This window comes from Paroedura picta, chromosome 17, assembly GCF_049243985.1.
Source record: "Paroedura picta isolate Pp20150507F chromosome 17, Ppicta_v3.0, whole genome shotgun sequence".
Taxonomy (NCBI): Eukaryota; Metazoa; Chordata; class Lepidosauria; order Squamata; family Gekkonidae; genus Paroedura; species Paroedura picta.
Window position 1 is genome coordinate 17,741,290 of NC_135385.1, and position 26,941 is coordinate 17,768,230.

At 48.8% G+C, this 26,941-nt stretch overlaps 1 protein-coding gene across 5 annotated transcripts in view; it reads right to left on the reverse strand.

Moving 5' to 3' along the window:
• Positions 1–597: 597 nt before the first annotated feature.
• PDXDC1 (pyridoxal dependent decarboxylase domain containing 1) overlaps positions 598–26,941 on the reverse strand; it is a 35,770-nt gene continuing 9,426 nt past the window's right edge. For 4 of the 5 annotated variants that reach the window (XM_077316143.1, XM_077316142.1, XM_077316141.1 and 1 more), the window contains exons 4-23: positions 26,203–26,286; positions 25,433–25,579; positions 23,103–23,292; positions 21,457–21,525; positions 21,277–21,355; positions 19,457–19,541; positions 17,714–17,762; positions 16,977–17,078; positions 15,293–15,418; positions 14,290–14,340; positions 13,158–13,221; positions 11,815–11,891; positions 11,174–11,279; positions 10,305–10,476; positions 9,593–9,702; positions 7,751–7,872; positions 4,764–4,856; positions 4,501–4,597; positions 3,417–3,521; positions 598–1,479 (exon numbers count right to left, since the gene is read on the reverse strand). In XM_077316143.1, the coding sequence (XP_077172258.1) occupies positions 1,229–1,479; positions 3,417–3,521; positions 4,501–4,597; positions 4,764–4,856; positions 7,751–7,872; positions 9,593–9,702; positions 10,305–10,476; positions 11,174–11,279; positions 11,815–11,891; positions 13,158–13,221; positions 14,290–14,340; positions 15,293–15,418; positions 16,977–17,078; positions 17,714–17,762; positions 19,457–19,541; positions 21,277–21,355; positions 21,457–21,525; positions 23,103–23,292; positions 25,433–25,579; positions 26,203–26,286 (2,179 nt within the window). In that variant the 3' untranslated portion in view covers positions 598–1,228. Of the gene's footprint in view, positions 1,494–3,416; positions 3,522–4,500; positions 4,598–4,763; positions 4,857–7,750; positions 7,873–9,592; positions 9,703–10,304; positions 10,477–11,173; positions 11,280–11,814; positions 11,892–13,157; positions 13,222–14,289; positions 14,341–15,292; positions 15,419–16,976; positions 17,079–17,713; positions 17,763–19,456; positions 19,542–21,276; positions 21,356–21,456; positions 21,526–23,102; positions 23,293–25,432; positions 25,580–26,202; positions 26,287–26,941 lie in introns of all 5 variants that reach the window. The other variant, XM_077316145.1, reaches the window with a different exon arrangement.

Genomic DNA, 26,941 nt, shown 5'->3' on the forward strand with positions numbered 1-26,941 from the left:
TCAATCTGGTCACAGATCAGCACCGACGATGCCTACATTACCTATCGGAGGTATATTTCCATAGATATACTATTCAGAGATAGTATTAAGCATTACGCTATTTTATCGGACGCCACCAGTACTATTTCACTAAATGCTTAAATACTGTAAGCATCGCATATCAGTTGTAAGATGCCTGTCCTATCTGCCTTGAGTCATATAGGCCTGTCTACCAAGCCTTCACGTAACGCACAAAAACACCCAATTTAGTGGCAACCTGGTCCACAAGCAACAATCTCGAGGATTGGATGTCTTGTTCTTCTTGTTGTTGTTGCTTTAAACATTTTTATTTTATTAGAAAAGTACAGAATATTAACAAAGCATATCAAAATTGTGTTTGCATAATTATGGCGGACCACAAAAACACAGCTGAAAACAGCCACCAAGGCATTTGGGAAGCATCTGCATTAAATACCTATTTCTAGGAAAAGCACGGGCTGAAACCATTTCAGTGCTTAAAACAGTTAGATTGTACATTAATGGTTTTATCCTCCACTTCTCTTTCGGTACCGGAGTTAAAGCAAGTCACCACACCAAATAAACCACGCATGGAAGACATTCATTTAGTTTGCACTTTATCAATCAACCCTTATTTCGAGAAGCAAACATAAACTAATAATTGGGTTGGTATTTACAATATTGAACAACAATTTAAACAAAAAACTCATAACACAAAACGGGAAGTTAAAAGCCCCGTGGATGGACAATAATATTTTTTATAGTTAATAAAGGAGCAACCGATAGGTTTTATTTAATGTAATTAGACAATGAACCCATTTTACAAAACGATAAAAACAAAAGCACCAAGTGCAAAATATTATTTAGCCAACAAAAGACTAAAAAAAAAAAAAAATCAGCAAGAAGGAGTCCTTCAGGTTTTCTTGCAAGGAAGGTGATACCATATGTCTGGTCAGCCTCACTACCTTGGCAAAACAAACAGCAGCTGTGACCAGTGCAGAAAACAAACCAAGGCTATCAGCCAACAGTGAGGGAAAGAGAAAAATACAAGGAGCAAAGAGCCTCTTCCGCTAAAATTTGTGCAAAATCTCCAGAAAAATCACAAGGAACAGTAGTTATTACTAGTCACACGGTGGCACTATTCACATTCTTAAATGCGCTGTGAAATTCCCCTGCTCTGTACAACGTCCTATATTTCTGTACAAAGTCGCAGTGCACAGGGCCTAGATCCTTATCGGAGATTCTCTTGTCCCTCTGATTTCGTCCCAGTGTTTCCCAGAGTCTGAACCATTTCACCTGTGGAGTCTTCAGCGGCTTCCTCCGTCGGGGGCGCACCCCGTTCTGGCACCTCGGGGTTCCCCGGGCTTGCAGAGGAAGGGCCCAGCTGCGGCTCTCCTCTGCCCAAGTCGTCGGTGTGGCTCACCGAACTAGTCTCACTGTACCCGTCAGAACCCCTTAAGGACCTCTTAAACAGCTTCTGGCCTGAAATGAAAGAGCTGATAGTGTTAAAACCACATGTGGAGAGCCTCTTTGTATTTAGCAGTCCGATGTTAAGGGCTTAGTGCAGGGGTAGTCAAACTACGGCCTTCCAGATGTCCGTGGACTACAATTCCCAGGAGCCCCTGCCAGCGAATGCAGTTTGACTACCCCTGGTTTAGGGTGTGTTTTAAAAACCTAGCTTAGTAGCCTTGCGTGTCTACTGTATTTACTTGGATAAATTGGTCATTCCCGTCCCAAATGGCTTATAGGGATAGTCACCAAAGAAGCATTCAGTACACGTTAGATACAGCCCGAAATCACCCGAACCCCAGTATTAGTATAGGGATACAGGGGCGGGTGATTCGAATACACTTGGATTCAGGCTCTGAGATGTTTAAAGGGACCTACCTGTCCATTTAAATGCCTCTGAATCTGCCAAAGAGCTTAACCCATTGAGAGAAGCCTCTCAGAGGGGTCAAATGTTTGTTGGGTTGTGGTTGGGAGGGGGGGGGGTTGAAAACACCTGACAACCAGCCGATTGACGGAGGGGAGTCTCTCCCTGGATCCATTTGGGCTGAGGGAGAGTTTCAAACGGCCCAACTCCTGCACAGCCTAGCAGCCAGCTGATCTGGGGAGAGGCTCCTCTCCCTCAATCAGCTTGGGATTCAAACTGAAGACCACCCCCTCCTTGCACAGCCCAAGCTGAATCAGGGAGACAACCTGGCCTGTTGTCGTATGGATGGTTTGAACTACCCCAGGCACACACGGGAAAGGCTCTGGCCTTTGGTAGGGTCAGAATGGCTCCAAGCTTTTGCTTCCCTCCCCAAAGCAGAGGAGAGGAAGCAAAAGGGAGGGTTTAAATGGCGGCCATCTAAATTGAACAGCTGATGGGTGGGCCAGCCAGGCTGTTTAAATGGCTTGCAGCCACTCAGTTCTACCCTTTACTCCCCCCCCTCCTTCCAAAGGGAGCGAAACAAAGAGGAGTCCTGGGGTCATTCCAAGGCAGTCCCATTTACTGCCCTCTAAATGTCCTGCGCAATCCAAGGCCATTCAGAGACAGAAGGCCCTTCTGAAATGATGGAGAACAATTTATTTGCAACTTCAGAAGTGTCTGTGGCGTAGACATTTAAAGACACTGCCAAACAGCGCATTCTCAGAAACAGCTGTTCGGCAGGGTCTATCTGCCCCCACAGTAACCTCTGCAAAGCTTCAGTGGGTCTGGGGCAGGAGACATTTTAAAACTCCACCAAACAGCTGCTTCCGAGGTCTTTTTCAATCAGCCAGACGCATCAGCCGAATCAATTCCACGATTTTCTGCTTCGGTTAGTTTAAACTGATAGGATGTTTGATTCGGCTTGGATATACCCAAAAAGAAGCAGCAGCAGTGTTGGTTCTTAGATGCCGCTTTTCTCTTCCAATAGGAGTCTCAAAGCAGTTTACAATCACCTTCCCTTTCCTCTCCCCACAACAGACACCCTGTGAGGGAGGGGAGGCTGAGAGAGCCCTGATATTCCTGCTCAGTTAGAACAGCTTTATCATTGCTGTGTTGAGCCCAAGGTAACCCAGCTGGCTGCACGTGGGGGAGGTGTGGAATCAAACCAGACTCGCCAGATTAGAAGTCCGCACTCCTAATGACTGCATCAAGCTGGGTCTCGAAAAAGTACTCAAAGAATCACTGATCCGCCTACTTTCGGGTTTATCCAAGCCAAAATGCCTACCCTCAATGGCTTATAGCCATCAATCAAAAAGTAAGACAATTCATACTGATGATTGGCGTCCAGTGGCCCAAATTAATTCTCAGAGCAAACAGTCATTCTATATTAGAGTACAAAGCATTTTGAGATGATAACACCCTAAGTGCTAAAGGGAGAAATGACCTAGCGGGACCAGTTAAACTTATCCTGTTCACTACTTCTCTAAAATGTTTGAGAAATCCTTACCAGGGAACCTTTGCTTTGCCCGTGCCGATGTGGGAGTTGGAGGTGGGGTAACCCCGGTTCCCTGCACTTTGGATACATAAGTGGGCTCCGTTGATTCAAGAGAACCTGCCAAAAAAGAGAGCATATAATCAAATCCAGGTACCCTGCCATGACATTGCTTTAGGATGCTTAGGGCTGATCCTGCGTTGAGCAGGGGGTTGGACTAGATGGCCTGTATGGCCCCTTCCAACTCAATGATTCTATGATTCTATGATCCTGCGTTGAGCTGGGGGTTGGACTAGATGGCCTGTATGGCCCCTTCCAACTCTAGGATTCTATGATTCTATGATCCTGCGTTGAGCTGGGGGTTGGACTAGATGGCCTGTATGGCCCCTTCCAACTCTATGATTCTATGATCCTGCGTTGAGCTGGGGGTTGGACTAGATGGCCTGTATGGCCCCTTCCAACTCTATGATTCTATGATCCTGCGTTGAGCAGGGGGTGGACTAGATGGCCTGTATGGCCCCTTCCAACTCTAGGATTCTATGATCCTGCGTTGAGCTGGGGGTTGGACTAGATGGCCAGTATGGCCCCTTCCAACTCTAGGATTCTATGATCCTGCGTTGAGCTGGGGGTTGGACTAGATGGCCTGTATGGCCCCTTCCAACTCTATGATTCTATGATCCTGTGTTGAGCTGGGGGTTGGACTAGATGGCCTGTATGGCCCCTTCCAACTCTATGATTCTATGATTCTATGATCCTGCGTTGAGCAGGGGGTTGGACTAGATGGCCTGTGTGGCCCCTTCCAACTCTATGATTCTATGATCCTGTGTTGAGCTGGGGGTTGGACTAGATGGCCTGTATGGCCCCTTCCAACTCTATGATTCTATGATTCTATGATCCTGCGTTGAGCAGGGGGTTGGACTAGATGGCCTGTGTGGCCCCTTCCATGATTCTATGACAAACATCTACTATTGTGTCCTAGCACTTATGAATAATGGAAATAGTGGTTAAGGGAAGACACACCTGAAGTAGAGGATATAAAACAGGAGCAGTGTTTTAGTTCTAAACCCACCTGCTGTTAGATTAATGTAAACTAACCCACCTGCTGTTAGATCAAATGTTCTTCCCTTTGGTGAAGCATGAAACGGAGAAAACCAGTTCAGCACGGAACCCACAACTGGAATTTGCCGGAGCAGCCCCTGCGGAAACATAAGGGGAAAAAAACCACTCTGAATCTCTAGCACTGATGCAGTTTGCAATTCAAGGCAACGGTTATGAACATTTTAACATACTCTGCTTTGTGCTGAAAAACGCACGCTCTGCATGACTTCACTCCCTGACAAACGCTGACTCCATGCCACTCACCTCTTCCAAGAGTCTTTCCTCATTCGCTTTTTGCAGCTGAACTTGGGCTTCCTGGATGCCTTTGCGCACAATTTCTGTCATGTTTTCCAACAGCTGGATAGAAAGAAAATGGCATGGGGGTGTTAGTGCTTTGCCTGTTTTTCTAAATCCTGGCCTAGAAGAATCAGGTCTGTCTTGATTAAACCAATGTAAATAACACCACTTCACTACTTTCTGATAAAGGTTTTTAAAAAGATCAGCTGGGGATAAGGCAAGGAGCACATGGCAAGGTTCTTTTTTGTCTCTTCCTTTGTCTCCTCTAACTAATGCAGCTCTGCATGTGTGTGTGTGTGCGCGAACGCATGCGCACGCACGCACAAATGCATGTGTGAGAGGGTCTTGGTGGACAAGTGGGTGCTTTGGTGTAGAGCCAGTTTGGTGTCGTGGTTAGAAGTGAGGACTTCTAATCTGGCATGCCAGGTTCGATTCTGCGCTCCCCCACATGCAGCCAGCTGGGTGACCTTGGGCTCGCCACGGCACTGATAAAACTGCTCTGACCAAGCAGTGATATCAGGGCTCTCTCAGCCTCACCCACCCCACAGGGTGTCTGTTGTGGGGAGAGGAAAGGGAAGGCGACTGTAAGCCGCTTTGAGCCTCCTTCGGGTAGGGAAAAGCGGCATATAAGAACCAACTCTTCTTCTTCTTCTTCTTTGCAGCCTGCTAGAGTGAGCTTTGTGTTCAGTATTGTTTGTGGCTGATTGAGGAGGTGTGTGCTGGCAGTGGTGTGCAACAGAGGGATCACAAGCCTTGTTCGGTGCTGGGCTTTGACCCTGTGAGCTTAAAGGTCTTGGCCTTTTGCTGTTTGCTTGGGCATCACCCTAACAATTGAAACCTAAAAATATAGAAATTCTAGAGTGAAGGTATCTATTTTTGGAATACAATAATGGACACTCAAGGCCGACATTCAGTCACTTGGCAAGGAGTATGCCATGTTTGTTTTCCTCCGTGAAGACAAGATGAACTACTCTTATCATAGGTGTAAACTGTTGGGGATTTTAGAGAAGATTAGGGGCCTGGAGGAGAGGGTTAAAACACTGCATGAGGTCAAGGAAGGAGAGGATTTCATTGACAGGCACTGTGCAAACCTGCATATAAACGAAGAGACAAGTCCAAAGGAGAATGGGGGAGCTGACTTTCCTATGGACCCTCCCCTTTACTACTGCAACACGAGCCTGAAGACGTCAAGCAAGACAACACTTGGAGCTACCGGAGCTCAAGAACAGATTTCAAGCCCTTGCGGAGGAGATGGAAGCAGCATCAAGGGCAGAAGAGGCACCAAAACAAATTCAAAGATGGAGGGAAGAGGGCACAGGGACAGGAGGAAACGGCATTCAAAGGAAAACGGTTGACAGATTGCACTCTAAGATTGCTGGCTAATGATCTGTCATCCTCTTAGCGAGGAAGGACAAGTGGAGCGCCTCAGGGATCTGTCCCGGGTCTTGTGTTATTCAACATATCTGTACACCGCCCGTGGCGCCGCGGGCGGCGCCACGGACTAAATAAAACAGTAAGGGGTTCTGAGGCGGGATGTGTCCGGGATGAGGAAGGGTCCGGATTGGACCCTTCCTCATGACAGACAATCGGAGGGACCAAGCAGCAGGCGCAAAGCGCCTGCCGATTGGTCTCTCTGATTCCCAGCAACTGCGAGCCGCGCGCAGCGCGGCTCGCAGTTGCTCCCGGCCTGACGCGGCGAGAGGCGCGAAGCGCCTCTCACCGCGTCAAGCCGCCACCTGAGGTAGCCCCCGCCACAACAAGAAGATGGCCTCCGCCGACAAGACGCCGCTCTGGAGCCGCCTGCCTCCGCTCAAGGGAGCCCCTGGCAGTCGCGCAGAGCGCGACTGCCGGGGACTCCCTGGCCGGCGGCTTGACGCAGCGAGAGGCGCGAAGCGCCTCTCGCCGCGTCAAGCCGCCGGCCAAGGAGTCCCTGCCGCCGAAGGACACACCGCCGCGTCCCACAAGGCAGCCTACGGCCAAACACCTCAGCGGCAAAGCCTCGGGGAAGGGGCTGGCCAGCGTCTGGGAAAGGGCCTGGCCGGCGTCCTCGGCCACGGACTTCCACCGCCACCCGCAACGCCCAGAGAGGCGCAGAGAACCCGCCCACTACGAGGTCCGAGCTGCCTTCCCGCAGCCGGACCCCCGAGCCCAAACAGCAGCACCAGCAGCAGCAGCGCCGTCCCCCAAGCCAGCCAACAGAGAAACAAAAGCCACAAAAACCCTCGGGGAACGACCTGGCCAGCAGCCACCTCTATGGGGCCGCGTCTCCTCTCTGCTGCCCGCCCAACTCGGTCACGCTCCTCCTCCTCCACCCACAGCTCGCCAAGAGGGGCGCGCAATACCCTGAGCCCGCGCTTCCAACACATAGACCAACGCACCCTTCCCCCGCCAGAGTCCCGCTCCCAGACCGCACTCACCTTCCGCTGGTCCTCCTGCTCCCTGTCCCTCTCTTCCCTGGGCCCTCGCAGACACGCTGCCGACCTGCGCGCCCTGCGCGCAGCCCAGTACGCCAGCCAAATGAACCAGGCATGCGTGGACTCATGCGCATGCCTGGTTGCTCATGCTGACGCCCCCCAACACCCCGCCCCCCTGCTCCACCACGCATGCCCGGACTCCCCAGCATGCGTCCTTCCCTTCCCCCCTCCAAGCCGCGCGTCTTCACTGCCTGCCCCAAGGAGCTTCCTCCCAAAATCTGAGGTAGGACGCACTTGCCCTATGCCGCTTTTTACGCCCATTTTTATAAATGGGCTTTTCTACTAGTTGATCAATGATTCGGATGGAGGAACAGAGGGGATGCTTATTAAATCTGCAGATGATACTAAATTAGAAGGGGTGACAAACACGGAAGAAGGACACAGGATGCTCTTGGCAGGCAGGAAAACTGGGCTAAAGTAAATAAAATGAATTTCAATAGAGATAAATAATAAAGCCTTCAGAAGGCTTCAAATACATACTCTTGAATTTTCTTCAATTTCCCGTCCTGTTGCCGCAATCGTTTCAACCAGCTCAGACACATCTAGGTCCTCCATTACCATCCCAATGTATATACAGTTCTTCTCTCCGCCGAATTCTGGACCTGGGGAAGAGGAAAGAAAAGCAAGACGCCACACTTCAGGCTGGCATGTAGATCTGGGAATCTCGAACAACGCCGACCTTAAAACGCACTGGGTTCCAGGATTCGAAAGCCCTGTTTGAGACCGCTCTGGGGGGTGTGTGTGTCTGTAACAGAACATCCCTGGCTCTGACCTTCCGTGCCCTCTGAGGGGTCTGGGGACCAGTAGCTGCCCAATGTATCCACCTGGCTCCATAACAGGAGGGGCTTTCTTCATTATGCATCTGCTGCCGTCTGTCTTGGGGGGAATTGCCCATTGAGAGGACCAGAGTCCTCCGTTGTTTGGAGGCCCTGTCTCTGTGTCTTTCATTATCTCATTGCCATGCAATAAGGCAAACACCCCCCCCCCCCAGTAGCTAGGGCTCCCCAAGTGCCTGCTCCACCACTTGCGGGTGAGTGCCCCCTTTTGGAGGAAGCTACATGGGAGGGGGCAAGGGTCTATTCTCTCCAGAGCTTTCAATCTGGCAGTCTTCAAGCAAAGGTTGGAGACACACTTTTCTTGGATGCTTTAGGATGCTTTGGGCTGATCCTGTGTTGAGCAGGGGGTTGGACTAGATGGCCTGTGTGGCCCCTTCCAACTCTATGATTCTATGATCCTGCATTGAGCAGGGGGTTGGACTAGATGGCCTGTATGGCCCCTTCCAACTCTATGATTCTATGATTCTATGGCCTGTATGGCCCCTTCCAACTCTATGATTCTATGACTAGATGGCCTGTATGGCCCCTTCCAACTCTATGATTCTATAATTCCCTGACTCACCCACTTCCCTCCACATGGCACCTTCCAGCCTCTCCTGGCTCCCTTTTCCCCCATCTCCTCCCTCTCCATTTGTCCTGTGGTCCCTGTTCTCCTTCCGCTCTGTCCTCTGTAGTCTTCCGGTCCCTGTCTCCTTCTCCCAGCTCCCGAGCCCCTTCCTGATCTCATTTATTTCCCCTCCCCTTCCAGGCTCCCCTGCCCGAACCTTCAAGAGCCCCTCCCTTGGGCTCAGCATCTTCCCAGCATGCACAGGGACTGAGCAGCCCATGGCCTGCATTGGAGCTCCAAGGCTCGGCTATGCAGGCTCGGGGAGTTGCCTGGCAGCTGCCCTGTCCTTCGCCAGTGCTGCGGAGCTGACGCAGACCCCACACCGTGGGCTTTCAGCAGCGGTTTAGTGCTGGCAGGCCGCATGGCCGTCATTCCTGCCATCTCCCAGGAGCTTTTGGCAGCGGGACTGAACTGCCTAGATGTAGAGGGACTGCCTCCCTGGGTCTCCACGCAGGTCAGGCCCCCTGGTGACATGGGCACGGCAACATCAGGCTCTGCAGCAGTTGGGGGTGGGGGGTGGTGAAGCCTGGACTTGCAGGAGGGATTCTTGGGAGAATCCCCTCCCCTGCCCCTCCCCTTCTACCACACGCTCCTTAAATTAGTGCGTCCAGAATGACGGCAGGCCGATGTGATACAGAGGACTGCTCTGTGCGAGTGTATAAAGTGCCCTCGGGTCACAGTGACCCCAGCAAGGAGTCCACTCTGTTGAGATCAGGTTACATCATGCTGCCTTCTGCAGGGAGCTATCAGCATTTAAGTCTACAAAGAAGATGTCCACAAGCACAGCCAAAGACTGAGCAAGGGAACCAAAGAGTGACTGGCAATCTTATTTTTTGGGAATCAACCGGCATTTTTTTTTTTTATGCATAGCTAAATCACCTAAAGAAAAGGACAGATCGGATTCCAGTTCGTTCAACTTCCTCAGGAGCCCACCGGTTATTTTCTCAACTTCTTTCTCTTCTTGCTGACCTTTGTTCTGTCCTTCATACCTTTTTGAAATCACAAGGAGAAGGAGCTAAGTGAACATTTCTGATGCCGAGGAAATAAGGGAATCCTATGGTCTGTGTGCCCCACCCCCATTAAAATGCATACGTGGCGATTCCTGCCATGGGCCAAAATTTAGGGCTGTTCAAATGAAAGCTTATGTTCTACAAATCTTCTTCGGAAGTGTCAGTGAAACGGCATGTTTGAGCCTTACTGTAAACAGCAACGATGCAAGGAAAGTAGAGGAGAAATTTATTTGGCTAATAACTAAAGCTTTGCTTCATGAATCAAGGCTGCATTGCACTGGATGCTGCCTGGTCCTCATCCATCATACTTGGGGATAAAACCCAAAGCATTTTTGAAGCAAACCAGCCCCACTGGTTTCCAAAAATCTGATCCGTTGCCTCCTTGGAGCAGGAGGTGCTTTAGCAGAGCCCAGAAAACAACTCCTTTGTGACTACAACCAATCAACATTTTGTAACTGGCCCCGCCCACATGGTCACCAATCTGCTGTGTTGCCCCAGTGACCCTTCTCCAAATCCCAGAAGCACCTGGGGGCTTCTGCAATGCTGGGAGCCCCTGTTCTTGCGGCATTGAAGGCACTCACCTAACCACTCCCAGCCCAGGCCAGCTGAGGTCATCCACATAGGACAGCCCAGCCATTCGTTTCACCTCTTGCTCAAATTCATCTCGCAGCTGGAGTGTGCAAGTCAACACGGGAACCTTCATTTTCAAGCAGTCCACCAACTGGTCAATGTCTTGCACTTCAGTTCCTAAAACTGAAGAGTTGGACCCGTCAGCAGGGGACATGTCCCATGGTATCGGTAAAAACATGTTTAGATCGATTACAATCCCAGACGCTTCGATGTCTTTCTAGGAAGCAGATGCCAGGCCTTCTCTTTCAGAAATAATTATGTCTTTCACTGCGGCTAGAGACGGCAAGGGAGGAACACTGTATCAGTCCTGAAGACCAGTTGTTTGTTAGAGAGAAACTCGCACCCCAAAGACACACTGGATGAGAATGACTGAACCACAGCGAGAATGCTTTCCAGACCAAAGGGAGCTGCCACCCCTTTTAAAGCCCATTTTTTAAACGGGCTTTAATACTAGTAGCTATAATAATATTTAAGTAGCTTCAAGTAAACAAAATTAACTGACCGTTGAAGCATGTGTGAACTCTGTTAAAATGCAATCAGCACGGGAAAAACTGGTGAGGTAACCAAACACCATGGCAAAGTAAGATATTTAGCATGGAAGTCTTCCTGGTTTTTTTTCTAGTTTTAGATCTAAATTTGAGCATCTGATTTTTCATGGCCTGGGGACTGCAACTAAAATTACTTTTAAAGCCAGCAACAATAAGTCTAAGCAATCACACAAACATACAACGGGACAGATCATGAACTTGCTCTTTAAGAAAACATGGCATCTAAGGGAAAATTTACTAGGTAGGCCAACATTCAGATGTTCTCTTGTTACCTGCAGAAGTCATTAAGGGGCTGAAGCGTACACAAGTGCCTTCATCTTCAAGTTCCACCACGTCAACTCCGCTGGCCGGGACTAGCTGAGCCAACTGCTCCCCTAGCTGAAGACAAAAACGCCAAGTAAGTGGACTTTAAGGTATTCTCTTCCAAAACAGCATATTGGACTATTCTCCCTTCCTCATCTTCACACTAACTTGCAAGACAGGTTAGGTGGAAAGGGAGCGTTTCCCTGGCAGAGCCAGGATTCAAACATGGCTGGACAAGGTCCTAGAACAACAGTCTAACCACTGCAGCACACTGGATCTCAGTGTTAAGGTTCTACCCACAGGTCATTTACTCTTTCAGCCCCAAGTCCACAGACTAACAAGACGCTAACATTTATAGCAGTTAATTAGGCTTTTTTATAGGCAATCCCAGAGCTAGAGGGAATCTGGTAGGTACAGATCCGGTGCTGCTGGTGAACCAGTGAAATTTAGACTCCACTTTAGCAAAACGGCAACCTTGCAGGGCTCTTGCATGGACTTGCTCTAATGCCATTTTAATTCATTAGCCCCTTCCCGTAATGTTCTTTTTTAGAAGTGGCAAGAAAAGGATTTTTAGTACTGCTGCGGAAGAGCAAGAAATCTTTGTACCTACCCACTGATTAAAAGTATCACAAACATATCTCTCATTGCCAGTTATCATGGGACCTTGGCCGGCGCTCAACAGTTTATCTGGATCAAAACAAGAAATAACAATTTTAGCTTAGGAAATAATAAAACACACGCCTTAGCAACTCCACTTTGAAATCCAGGAACTCTAGCCATTCCTAACTCATCTGTCCCTCTTAATAAAACAGTAAGGAGGGCGGGGGTGGGCTGTGTCCGTGATCCAAACTCCCGGATTGGCCCCTTGGCCCCGGACTGACAAGCGGAGGGGCCAATCCATTCACCCAGCCCAGCCATGGGCAATCTGGAGACGTGGCTGCCAGTCTGCTCCTGACCACCACAGGGAGAGGAGGTCAGCAGGGCTGCCAAGGGGGAAGAAAACAGAGGCTTGGACACGCTGTGCCAGCCCTTTTCGCCCCAAGGCTGTCCTAACTGTCATGTCCAACTGTAAATCGCCTCAGAGCCCTGACAGAGCTGGCAGGAGGGTGAAGAGTGCTCCCTCCCACTCCCTCCCTTCAGGCCTGCTGCAAAGGAGCCTCTGAGAGGCCCTGACTGAAGGGAGGGAGGCCTTTCCAAGAGCGACGCAGGGGAGCCTGAGGGCCTTCCTTTTGAGGGTGGGGAACTTTCCCCTTCTGCCAAACAGCTGGCTGACAGGGAGGCCACAGAAAAGCCCCTTCTCACTTAAAATACTGAAGTCCTCCTGCACTCTTGTACATATAGAAGCAGATACCTGGATAGAAGGATGTGTTATTCCCGAATATCTGCATGAGCAAAGGGCCAGCTGGCTGCCATTCAAAACCATCCAGCGACCTGGTTTTCGTTGGCTTTTTGACTTTTCTATCCGTTTAATTTTTAGCCGGTCCTTCCTCCAGGAGGCTAGAGGTTTCTCCCTTCCTGCATTTTATCATCATCGGAATCCTATAAGGTAGATTAGTCCGCCGTACCCGGTAGTTTCATGGGCCAGGGGTTATTTGGAGCCGGGTCTTGTAATCTAATACTAACCATTGTACCATGCTGGGAGAGGAGGCGCTACAAAGGGAGAAAGACCTTGACGTGCGACAATCTTCCATTAGAGGTTGCCACCTCAAAAGGTTACTTTGAGCACAAAATTGGAGAGAAGAGTCCAGGGTCAAATTGGTGCAACCAGGAGTCCTGAACAATTTGGGCCTTGTAAATATTCCTGAAGTCAGAGCTGGTGCTAGAACCGGCAGTAGACGGCTACCTAAAACCGCGAATTATTTCTATACAGAACAAACATAACAGCATTCAAATTGACGACATATATTCGTAACAAAACAAGGGCTTGCTGTTTTTAGGAGCAAGCGGACGTACCTAAATGGGGAAGTTCTGGGGAAAATCTGAATACCACCACGGGAGAGCTGAATTCATCTTCGACCTTGGAAATGCAAGTTGAAGATAGAAAAGTAGGGGAGGGATGAATCTGTTAGAAGAAGAACTCTGCAAGTACTATTTGGTCCATGCAATCCAGCTGCAAAAGCACACTGAAAAAAAAAACATCTAACACGTGCAGAATGGGCCCCACACACTAACCAAGGTTCTGTTTGTCTGCTGGTCTGATCTTCCCTAAAGAAGACAGGTAGCCCTGTATTACCTGGCCCAGATCATGGCCATTGGAAGAAGAGGAAGAAGAGTCGGTTTTAACACCCCGCTTTTCACTACCTGAAGGAGTTTCAAAGCGACTTAAAATCCCTTTCCCTTCCTCTCCCCACAACAGACACCCTGTGAAGTAAGTTGGGGTTCAGAGAGCCCTAACAGAACTGCTCTGTTAAAGCAGCTCTAACAGGACCGTGACTAGCCCAAAACCACTCAGCTGGCTGCATGTGCTGGAGAGGGGAATCAAACCCGGCCACTGTTTGTAACCACCACACCAAGCCAACAAGTCCACTCCACCTCTCCACCCCCACATTCTCCCAAGACAGGAAGGGTATCGGAGAGCGGATATCCCCTTGTGCTTCCACCCCCTGTGGTTTGGGAAAGGGCAGGGCACTGTAGACGTGTCAGCCCTTCGCTGAAGCCCCAGGAACCGGCTCCAGGAGTGGTGAGCGAGTTCTGCCTGCTCTTCAACACATTCTCCAAGAATGCTGGTTGGTTTGTCTCCAACCACAGGTTGCTTTGCTGGGGAACGGGGAGACATTCAGATGAGGAATGTGGCACAGGAAGAATGTTAAGAATGCACTCCTGCAAAGAGATTTGCGGCTGGCTCCACCCCCACCCTGTATAACTGTATTTTAATAATAATAAAGGGGGGAAAAGGGGGAAAAGAACTAGCCCCTCTTTGCATACCCTCGCCCCGTCACCTGCAATGTCCTCTCCTTGGTTCTATTTTTTTTTGTCAAATCAGGGAGCGCGACAGAACGCTGGGAGAGAACGTGAGCAACTGGTTATGACAGAATCAGGCTTCTTAGCTCCAAAACGCACAGGACCATCAAAAAGGCAAACTTACCGAGGTTTTGATAAAATCCTGGTTCTTCAGGTTCTCCAGTAGCCGCTGACTCTGAATAGGAAGAGAAAATTAAAAGAGGGGGAAAGGCAGCTCACACAAAGTAGGGCAAGAAAGTGAACAAGCCAGAATCAAACTGATATGCAAATTCTATCATCCTTGAAACAGGAAGAGGGGCTACTCGATGGAGTTACCAGCACTGGTATCCCTCTTTTAACGTGTCCTGCCAGTAGAGAAATGGAGGATGGATATTGTACAGACTGAAGATGTTCTGCGGGGACCATGATACAGACTAAGATATCGGCAAGGTGCCCTGGCAGGGAAAACGCCCCTACATGTGCTTGAAAATAGAAGATAACGTCATGAGCCGATTGGATGATGTTTATCAAGCAGATGTACAAGAGGGGTCGATCAGATCACGACCAAATTCGGGTGTGTTAGAACAACACGCTGGGTGAAAGCTGGGTAAAAATCTGTGCCCAGGGCAGCTCGACACGCTGGATTTAGGACAGGAGACACAGTGTCACCTTTTAATGGCTGCAGCTATTAAAATGGTATCTTGAAATAAGCCTAGAGAGGGGACATGATGGTTGTCTTTAAGTATTTGGAAGGTTGTTACTTGGATGATCCGGGGACTGGGGACCAAGCCCTATGAAGATAGGTTGAGGGACTTGGGAACGTTCAGCCTGGAGAAGAGGAGGTTGAGAGGGGACATGAGAGCCCTCTTTAAGTATTTGAAAGGTTGTCACTTGGAGGAAGGCAGGGAAAGGTTCCTGTTGGCAGCAGAGGAGAGGACACGCAGGAACGGTTTTAAAGTACATGTAGAATGATATCCACATGGAGGACGCATCTATCGCTGGCAACATGGGAAGGACACAGCCTACTGCCTTCACACCCTACGATGTTCTCGGGAGCACTTGGTCATCAATGAAGAACAGAGCCACACCGCTCTGCAATTTCTGGCCACCAGAGAGCTCCAACCACCCCCAAATCCCCGGCTCCTCACCAGCTGAGAGGCATGTTTAATTCTTTCCACAATCCCGTCGTGGCCGAGGTATTGCAAGGAGAGCCACAGTGGCAAGGCACGAAGTTTCTCTGCTGCTTGACAAGAGGCCAGACCTGCAGCCAAGGACTGGAGAAGAAACGATAATACTTGACCAGCTATTCATTTTATCATTTTAGAGCTTCAGACCCAGGCTTTTGCTCCAACGAGCGCCAGCAGATTGAAGTAACGCAAAAGCGGGGTAGTCAAACTGCGGCCCTCCAGATGTCCATGGACTACAATTCCCAGGAGCCCCCTGCCAGCATTCGCTGGCAGGGGGCTCCTGGGAATTGTAGTCCATGGACATCTGGAGGGCCGCAGTTTGACTACCCCTGCACTAAAACCTTGAAGACAAATGTGGCCAGGAGCCAAAGAAGTTGAGCAAACAAAACAGCACTGATCTGGAACTGAGGCACCAAGTAACACAGTCACTAGACAAACTTATTCCACAACTGGGGAGCTAAAGCAAAAGAGGCCGTGTTCCCGACAGCTACTCACCCTTTGAAGAACAGTCAAAACCATTGGCCTTTGCTATGCCCCCTTAAACTCCACTTGAAAGGGGGAGGAGGCAGAAGTTTAAAAGCTGCCAACACTGCTCCTTGCGTCACCGCTGTTTAACGCTTACTAAAACTCGTTCCCCCCGAAAACACACATTCCTTTTAAATCCCATGTTCTAATAGCGCAGGATAGAATTGCAAAGCAAAAGACGCGATTTTCTAAACCCCGGTCCGTGAGATTGTTGCTCGAATCTCTTTGTGCTGAGGAAACGCATATATAGCCCGCTCCGACGTAAATAAGGACGTAGCCGTTTGCTTCGGCATCGGGAGTAGAGCCAAGCAAACTCTTTGGCTCAATTCAGAATTTACAAACTTCCAGAACTCTCACCCCAAACAAGTTTGCCTTGCTTTCCTGAGAGACGTTGCTGAAGTCCTGATGCTAGCATATGAATCATAAAATTATAGAGTTGGAAGGGGCCACACAGGCCATCTAGTCCAACCCCCTGCTCAACGCAGGATCATAGAATCATAGAATCATAGAGTTGGAAGGGGCCACACAGGCCATCTAGTCCAACCCCCTGCTCAACGCAGGATCATAGAATCATAGAATCATAGAGTTGGAAGGGGCCACACAGGCCATCTAGTCCAACCCCCTGCTCAACGCAGGATCATAGAATCATAAGAATCCTAGAGTTAGAAGGGGCCATTCAGGCCATCTAGTCCAACCCCCTGCTCAACGCAGAATCATAGAATCATAGAATCATAGAGTTGGAAGGGGCCACACAGGCCATCTAGTCCAACCCCCTGCTCAACGCAGGATCATAGAATCCTAGAATCATAGAGTTGGAAGGGGCCATTCAGGCCATCTAGTCCAACCCCCTGCTCTACGCAGGATCAGCCCTAAGCATCCTAAAGCAACATATGTTGACAAGTCTTTATTTTTATTAATAATTACATTTATCGATGGCTGTTCCCAGCCCTGCTACACTGTCACCCTGACTTTCCAAGCTCCTCAAAATTGTATCCCCTAGCTGCATGCGCCACATGCATCCTATGTCAAAGGAGAATGAATAAATCCCTGCACACCGGGCATTCCTGCATGGGTACCAGAGAACTGGACCAAGCTGCACGACCAAGACGGATCAGCTTACCAAGGACGGATCCTCATGTCTGTACAGAGTCACAGCAGGCACTGCTGGCAGACCTAACCAAGGCCCCAGAGTCAAGGTCATGCTGTCGCATTTGGTTGCCGCCTAAACAAAGCAAGTAACAGTTTTAAAACATGGAACGCTGACTGATACAATATGAGAGATGGGCCTCCCCTAAGGAGGCACAGGCGCTTAACAGAAAACCATGCAAACACCCTACAAGCAAAAGGTGAAGACAAAAGAATCGAAGCACCTAAAGAGAATGTATTTTTGCAGTTTTATTTTATAGTTTACAGTTGAGAGTCAGTGAGTCTTCTAATCTTTTAATGCAGAAGCGGCAACATAAAGGTAAAGGTATCCCCTGTGCAAGCACCGGGTCGTGTCTGACCCTTGGGGTGACGCCCTCTAGCGTTTTCATGGCAGACTCAATACGGGGTGGTTTGCCAGTGCCTTCCCCAGTCATTACCGTTTACCCCCCAGCAAGCTGGGTACTCATTTTACCGACCTCGGAAGGATGGAAGGCTGAGTCAACCTTGAGCCGGCTGCCGGGATTGAACTCCCAGCCTCATGGGCAGAGCTTTCAGACTGCATGTCTGCTGCCTTACCACTCTGCGCCACAAAAGGCTCTTAGAGGCAACATACAAAGCCCCAAAATTTGAATCTTGTAGTACTTGAAAACTTGAACCTCTTTAACATGAGTTTCTTGGATTAATAGGCTATCAAGAGCCCCCTCGACTTACCAGTACAGAAGAAGAGACATAACCTAAGGCCAAAGTGGCCAAATTCACCCTGGGGAAGAAAAAAGCAAATTAAAAGGACATCTTCAGGACAGACGACATATTAACAGCCTCCCACCAGAAGGGTAACATTTTTGCTTGAGACATCATCATCATGCCTAGTATTTTACAACTATACATTAGCGAAGTCTGCTTTGTATCTTTCGCATGTGCTTGCAAGAGCATACATCATGCATCTCTGGAAACTTGGATTTCATTCTTTTTCACCCCATTGTTCTTGTTGTTAAGTTGTAGCCAACTTGTAATGATCCCACAGGGTTTTCAGAGCAGGAGATGTTCAGAGGTAGCTTGCTATTGCCTGCTTATGCAAAACAGGGAGGGCAGGTGACCCACGAAAATTCAGGCCAGTAAATCTGATCTCAGTTGCAGGGGAGATAATGGAGCAGAACGGGTGATCTTTGCTTTAGGATGCTTAGGGCTGATACTGCGTTGAGCAGGGGGTTGGACTAGATGGCCTGTATGGCCGCTTCCAACTCTATGATTCTATGATTCTATGATCCTGCGTTGAGCAGGGGGTTGGACTAGATGGCCTGTATGGCCCCTTCCAACTCTATGATTCTATTATTCTATGATCCTGTGTTGGACTAGATGGCCTGTGTGGCCTCTTCCAACTCTATGATTCTATGATCTGCAAGCACATGAAGGAGAATTTGTCAATCCGGGAAAGTCAGCACGGCTGTCTCCATCATGTCCTGCCAGACCAACCTGGTTTCCTTCTCTATCAGTGGTCTGGATGAGGGGGTGTAGAAACTCCTCATTAAGTTTGCGGATGACACCAAATTGGGAGGAGCAGCGAACACCCCAGAAGGTAGAATTCAGCAAGATCTGAACACGCTGGAAAAGTGGGCAAATGAGAACAAGATGCAATTCGATCAGGAAGTGCACAGCTCTACGTCTGAGTCACAAAAATGAGAAGGACGGGAGATGCACGTCTGGGTAGCAGTGTGCGTGTGAAGGTGATCTTGGGGTGAGTGGGGATGGGAATCCAAGTCCCAATCAACACGAACGGCGGGCTCTCACTGCGCATGATGCAGTGCAGGCCACTCTTAGCATATGTTAACGCTCCTTCATGCTTCTGGGAACGGTGCCGAAACAGGTGCATCAGATGTACTAGGGGGGGAGGGTGTCCATCTGTTTCTTCTTCATCATATTGCCACACTTAGGTTCCTTCATAAAAACAGTTTCTTTTCTAATTCAATTTTTTTTTAAGCAGATTCGTAGCAGAGGATGAGGAAGCTGCTGGAGGAAAAATAAGATGGGACTAGGAGGTTTCCTTACCTGCATTAAAGGTAAAGGTAAAAGGTAAAGGTATCCCCTGTGCAAGCACCGAGTCATGTCTGACCCTTGGGGTGACGCCCTCCAGCGTTTTCATGGCAGACTCAATACAGGGTGGTTTGCCAGTGCCTTCCCCAGTCGTTACCGTTTACCCCCCAGCAGCAAGCTGGGTATTCATTTTACCGACCTCGGAAGGATGGAAGGCTGAGTCAACCTTGAGCCGGCTGCTGGGATTGAACTCCCAACCTCATGGGCAAAGCTTTCAGACGGCTGCCTTACCACTCTGCGCCACAAGAGGCTCTTTTACCTGCATTATTTACCATTATTATAGATCGAAGATAGGCGGCATATCTAGCTAGTCAGCTTAACAGGAAAGGAAACATGGTTCTAACACCAAAAATTGCATCGTACCCTTCAACATGGAGCCACATGCTGTACTGTTCGCAGAGTTCTTTCAAACGCCCGAGCTTGTCTGTATGCCCTGCTCCTGGCGTGCCTATAACGAAGGGGAGGACAAATAAGCTCGAATCTCCAAAAATACTGGCCGTTCATGGCTGCAACAGCTCAAAAAACAGTTCTAGGAGGAGGAGGAGGATGAACTGTTTTCATGCCCTGCTTTTCACTACCCAAAGGGTTCCCAAAGCGGTCTGCCAACACCTTTCCGTTCCTCTCCCTACAACAGACACCCGGTGGGGCTGAGAGAGTTCAAACAGAACTCTTCTGCAAGAACGGCTCTAAGAGAACTGTGACTAGCCCAAGGTCACCCATCCTGGGCTCTTCCACACCAGCTTTTTTGATACAGCTTGGCTTCTTGTCTGCATCAGATTATTATGCTACTGTGTGTGAAGGGGGAGAATTAAGAAACCGAGCTGAATTAAAAAAAAGCCCTTGTCTCAGAGCAACAATGTAATGGTACAATGGCACAGCTTTTCCACCTGCACAGATCGGTCGAATTTAATCCAGCCTGCCCCTCCCACCGCTTCTCTCCTGCTCATGCGCGTACGAGCTAAGATTGCACGTCTGAATGTGGCTGTCTGGAGGCCTCAGCAGTGGAAGTGGTGCATTGGGTGAGGAGAGGAGGCCCCCCAACACATAGAGGCGTTCTCTCCCCACGCAATGCACCCCCTCCCACCTCTGATATCCCACAAACAACCACATGTGGATATATTATCTCGATACGCATGCACACTGAAAAGAATCTATGGTACGAGTTGAGTCTATTTGTGCTGCGTTTCAATCAGGCACCGATCAGGCCTACACGCCAAGGGTTTTGTATGCTGCCCGATCTCGCCTCCCGCATTACAGTCAGCTGTAATGCGGGGAGGGGCTTCCTTTGAAGGCTCCCGACCTTGGCTGGGAGCTTTCAAAGGCTTCCAGATTCTGGGCTGGGAGGTTTCTTTAAAGCCCACCCTAGTGTTGACTGTGAGAGCCCACAAGCTTCTCACAGTCAGCTGTAGCCGAGGGCTGGGAGGGGGTTCTTTTAAAGTCTCCTGACCTCGTCCAGGAGCCTTTAAAGACTCCCACACCTAAAGCTGGCAAGCTGAACCTTCTAAGCCCCCAGGGATGGGCGGGGCTAAGTTTAGAATGCTCAGCACATCATTGGGAGCACCTGATACTCTTTGTATACATAGACTACCTATATCTCCTTGTCTCAAATGGTTACAAATGTTATAATGTATTTTCTAGTTTCTGTGTTCCGCAGGGGTAGTCAACCTGTGGTCCTCCAGATGTCCATGGACTACAATTCCCAGGAGCCCCTGCCAGCGTTTGCTGGCAGGGGCTCCTGGGAATTGTAGTCCATGGACATCTGGAGGACCACAGGTTTGACTACCCCTTGCTGTACACCACGCCGAGATGCCAGGTTGAGGGGCAGTACAGAAGCCTAATGAATGAATAAGCAAATAAATAAATAAAGGCAGGAGATAAACAACGTAAATAAATAAAATCAATGATGCCCTGCGCAAATTGCCAAACCAGTGAAAACTAAGCAAAATTCAAGTGGTTTGAATTCATACGTTGGTTCGAAGCAGCAGGACAAGGCAGAGTCCAGCACCATCTTTATAAAACCCGTAATAAATCTTTGCTGGTCTTAACGGTGCCACTGGGCTTAAACCCAAGCAGAACCATTGGGAGAGCCGGCCATGAAAAAAGCTGCCAATTACAAAGCTGAGGGGAGAGCGGGTGGGCACAGGAACGAACATGGCCCCTTACAAACCACCACAATCACGTACCAGCGTTGGCCACAAGCAGTATGGGCAGTTTTCCAGTCTCAGTATCCTCTTTAATCAGTCTGTCCAGAAAAGCGACATCCTGTCACGGGGGGGGGGGGGGGGGGAGAACGGAAAACGAGCAGATTATTAATGCATGCAACCCAGCCAAGGCCACCCGGCTGCTGTTCTGGAGAGCCTTACCATCTGATGCTGAGAGCCAAACATGGTATTGCAAGGCACCCGGCACATGCAGGAGAGGGGCAATCCGAGCTACGAGGAGAAAAAAAAAGGGAAGAGAAGGAATTGTTTACTTATTTTTACACTGCCGCTCTGCCAGTGGACTTGCGGTAGTTTGCGCGAGAGAAAAAGAGTAGAAATACCCCATAAACCGCCCCTTGCGAAAAATAGACAAAATAGGCCTTTTATTCAACTTTCTCTAGTACCCATTAGGAAGGTTAAGAACCACCGGCCTAGTGCAATAAACCGTAAGAAGGACAGTGGCCCGATTAGCTCAAGACTCCTAGAGGAGGAAGCATTCAAGTCGTGAACAAGAACAGGGAGATATCTTTACAGGAGGTATTTCACACCCAGCACGTATAAAAACAAACCAACGACATGCAATTTCCCCCAAGCTCTTATGCAAGGGATTTTTTTTTCAAAATGGAAGCTGAGACGCAGCCGTCCACAACCGGGGACAAACCCCAAAGAACTCTGGGTGGAAAGCAAGAAGCTTGTTAGCCCTTTATAGTTCCATGTTTCTGAGTCCCTGCAGGACTGGGGAAGACGGTTCTTGAGCATTTGCAAGCAGGAGGCTTGTTTCGTGTTCTCGTTACACATGCAAGCTATAAAGCAGGGGTAGTCAAACTGCGGCCCTCCAGATGTCCATGGACTGCAATTCCCAGGAGCCCCTGCCAGCGAATGCTGGCAGGGGCTCCTGGGAATTGTAGTCCACGGACATCTGGAGGGCCGCAGTTTGACTACCCCTGCTATAAAGCAACCTTTTCCCTAAATGCCATCCTGTTTTTCCTCCCAGGAACTGAAGGCAGGGCTGGTGGCTTTCTCTTCTCTTCCTCCAGTTTAACCTCACAGCTCTGTGAAGCTATGTGCGATCACAGCCCCTGGCTGTATGGCGACTGAGTTCATTTGAAGCCAGTTCCCCCTAGTCTGACCACGCTGGCCTAACCACTGAGCCCCACAGAGATAAAGGTAAAGGTATCCCCTGTGCAAGCACCAGGTCATGTCTGACCCTTGGGGTGATGCCCTCCAGCGTTTTCATGGCAGACTCAATGCGGGGTGGTTTGCCAGTGCCTTCCCCAGTCATTACCGTTTACCCCCCAGCAAGCTGGGTACTCATTTTACCAACCTCGGAAGGACGGAAGGCTGAGTCAACCTTGAGCCGGCTGCTGGGATCGAACTCCCAGCCTCATGGGCAAAGCTTTCAGATAGCTGCCTTACCACTCTGCGCTACAAGAGGCTCTCCCCCACAGAGATAGGCCAGGTCAAACACGCAGGATTTGGCTCACCTTCTTAATTTCCCTAAAACGCTCAAGTTGACAGAGACAGCTCACAAGAGACAGTGTCAGATTATGCAAGGGGAGAAATCAGGTCACCAGCCCTGTTCAGTCGCGATACCCACTGAGTGACTCAGTGGGTGACTGAGTGTGAGCCAACCACACACTCAGCATGATCTACCTCATAGGGCTGTCATTGCGAGGCCATTGTGTAGGCGTGTCTGTGCGTGTATATTGGAGGATTGTGTTCATCCGATGCTCAATAGCAACTGGGCAATTTTTTAAAGTGTGACAATAGAACTGCAAGCACAGGGAAGACTCCAAATGCTGCCTTACCTGGTTGCAGAGAGACTGGCCCAAGCCCTCTCGGGCCGCAGAACTGATGTATATCATCGGCTGTTTGCCGTAGAGCACGTTGAAACCCTCGGCCGCGTACTCTTCGTAGCGCGAGTGAATCACAAGCCGGCAGACTTTCGAGAGACCCTCGCGGTCGTCTTCGTGGAAATACGCAGAGCCGTTTTCAAACCTTTCCAGAGAAACGGTGAAACAAATGCAAGCTCACGGGAGGAGCGGCTAGCGCATGAAAGTCACAGCTGACTCAGAAAGATCATTTAAATCTAAAACTCGCACTTCAAAATGAGACTATCAAAAATGAATTTGCTGTTGTTGACAACGCCATTCTTCCATCTTGCAGAGAGAAAACAGGATCACACACAAAAAGAACTAAGCAATTTGTTCCGTGTCAGAGATTTTGCCAAACTGATAATTACCGCATGTCAGAACCAGTTTGGTTCTGTCAAAGGGTTGTGGCCTTAATGTGTACATTTCCCCCTCCACCTCACATCATCCTGTGTAAAGTTACCACTACGGGCCTTTGCTGTGCTATCTGGTTGTTGCTGTTAGTTGCGAAGTTGTGTCCGACCTATCGCGACCCCATGGACAATGATCCTCCAGGCCTTCCTGTCCTCTGCCATTCCCCGGAGTCCATTTAAGCTGTGCTATCTAATGACGTGTAAATTGCCTGGCCTTCCTTTGGGGATGCTAAATACCCCAGCCATTCCTGAGGCTGTTAAATTTGTTGTTGTCGTTAAGTGTTGATGCTGACTGCGTCAAGGTGTTATGACATTGAATGCCAATTTTCCGATGACAGTGGATGAAAAACAGCTGGAAAACGCCAGGCTCAAGGGAGCCCGCTGTCACAGCTGCCATCTTCTTGCTTTTAGCTTGATCGGCGCTCGTCTTAGGGTTGAAGCACTGGAAGCTTTTGCACACTGTGTCCTTCACCCAAACATATTAAATTGTGTTCATTTGCTTTTTATCATCTCTGAAGATTAGCCGATATTTGAAGGTAGAAATCCAGGCAGTTTCAAGATCAGGGCCGATTTTGAGACATAAGGAGGAATAAGGGACACAATTTGGAGTTCCCAAAATCTGCCGGAAAAAGCGTTTTTGCTTGCGCGGCTCAACGCCTTTCCATCCAAAGTATTACAAGGGAGATTTGCCAAGATTCCTTTCGAAAATAGACTATGTCCCTGCGAATTAAACACTCCTGACACCATGCAGCATATCTTACTGGATTGTCCCTTGTTTATTGTCCACCGAAGGCATATTATACCTCTTATACCCAAATGGAGAAATCATTCAAAAGACCTCATCTGCCAATTTCTGTTGAGCGATAAGGATGCCCATGTCACCTTTATTACGGCTGAATTTTTGCGTTCCGTTTTTAAACTTAAACCGCTTGATGTATCCTGACTCTTTCTGCTCATTTTGCTAATCTGCTTTATGCTAATAAAAACATTGTGTGTAAAAAAATCATCTTTGAGGAAGACAACAAAAACTTCAAGTGCGTGGTCTTGTTGATCTGAAGTTGCGCAACAAAATCAGAGTCCAATAGCACCTTTAAGACCAACAAAGATTCAAAAGCTCCCGCCTTGAATCAATCTTTGTTAGTCTTAAAGGTGCCACTGGACTCTGATTTTGTTGGACAAACACTTCATCAAGCGTGACATCTTTTATTCTTTCATAAAAGTGACAAACCAGCTGGAAACATTCTTCTCAAGTGATGGCAAAGGAAGAACTGAGGGGATGTGCAGAGCACATGCAGCCCCGATGTCTCCAGTTAGACGAGGCTCCTTGTACTCTGTTACTATGCTAGCTAAAAAATCCTCTAACGGCTAGCCTGCGCAGTTTCCATGTGGGACTGCCCAGGACAACACTCAGTGCGAGTGTTAAAGGCACAACATCCTCTCACACATTTTAAGCATGTGCAGCACATGCCTTCATCATGGGGGAGGGTTAACTCCTAAATTAAAGCTCTGGATGTTTCCAAATTTATTAAGCAAAGCCCGTTCATGTGACACACAGAATCCCAGAAGAAGTAACTGTGTTCTGATGTTGGGGAGGGGGGCTGTAATATGCCCCATGCTTACACAGCGGACACTGTCTTATTTCCTGCCCCCCTCAAATGAGTGACACATAATCGATAAGAACCCTATTTCCAAGTAAGAGGCAAATGACATACAAGCCCCTTCCTGCACCATCTGCTCCTCACCCGAAAAACTATTAAAAAAATAAACGACGGTGTGATTTCAGTTAAAACTGTTTTGATTACTGTGTCGATGGTCGTCAAAAGCCACTTTAAATGTAAAAAGAAACACGCAAACCTGAAGAGTCTGCAAAGCCACAGGGTGGTGTCCGAAAGGATCCTGGTTGTCAGCTTCCTTAGTCTCTCTCTGTCCAGCACCGAAATATATGCAGCCAGGCTGTGTCCTAGCAAAGCCATGTGGCCCTGCTCCCCCACATTCTGGAGCCTACAAAATCAGAAAGACTTCACAATTACTTTGGGCATACACACTTGGTGTCTTGTGTTTGCTTATTGTATGTTTCCGAAAGCATCCAGATTTCATTCGAATTCAAAAGAATATCGTACTACAGCCTGAAACAGAGTTGTTTCCTTCTCTCTTGACTTTAAACACTCTTAGGAAACTTTGTGTGATCCAAAGTCTTGCCCTTCAAAATCAACTAGATTTTAAAAAAAAATCATAGCTTTTTCTGTACGTTTCAGGTAACAACCATCTGTCATTTGCAAAATATTTTGGTGAAATGCATTCTCAAAACCCATAAAACTGGCCACTGGTTGGTGAGGTGCTGCTTCCTGGGACCTCTTTTTCCAGCAGAAACTCTGCCCTCATGACCCAAACAGAAGTTAGTTATTCAACATCAAACACAAAGGTGGGAATGATTCACTGAAAAACAGCAACGAACTCGAGCACAATGAGAAATTCGGATTGGCAGTGAACACCATTCTATTACATTTTCACCCATGATTTCGTTAGCTGCTCTGCAAACATCCATGAAAACGAGCACACAAATTATCTAAGCCAGTAAGTGAAAACTCGCAGGCAATATTTTGGCAGAGCACCTGTATGATTACCTGTAGGATTGTTGCGATTCCTCTTCTTCATCCCCATGCATAAGGTTCTGAACTAACTGGAGAATGCTCACCATGTCTTGCCCACTACAGAAAGGAAGAAAATTTTAAAGGGTGTTTTTCCACAGGTTTACAGTGATCGAACCCTGATTGGCCCTATTCCAACTCGGACAGGGAGGGCGGGGCCAATCAGGGTGCAGCTGGCTGCACCCTGATTGGCCCTGGAGAGGCCGGACCGTTCATCCCCCAAGGCTGTTTCACAATTATTGAGGCACCAAATGGATAAGATGGGGAAATGTGGCTCACTTGTGGAGCCTTTGCTTTGCTTTGAATGCAGGAGATCCCAAGCTTAATTTGTGGCATCCCTAATGAAAAGGACCAGGTGGTAGATGATGTGAAAGACCCTGGCAAGCTTCTGGTAGTCTACGATTCTAAGAACCTGGACAGGAATGTCTCTATGACTTCCTCTATTTTCTAGATCACATAAGGCTTCTAGTTCACTGTGTGATTTAAGGAAATCCTGGCAGATAGGTGGGCAAGGATGCCGAATTGCAGGTTTTGGGCGGGGGAGAGTAAGCTGCCTTGCATCAAGGATCAAAGCAGACCTGACCCCTTCCCGTTCCTGATTACAGCCAGGGGTCACCGGACAGGTTGAGTGTGCTTAAACTTTTCCTCCCTGTGCTGTTTTCCCAGCCTCAACCGCTCACCCTTCAGAGTTGCCCTGTAGGGGGAAATAGACAGG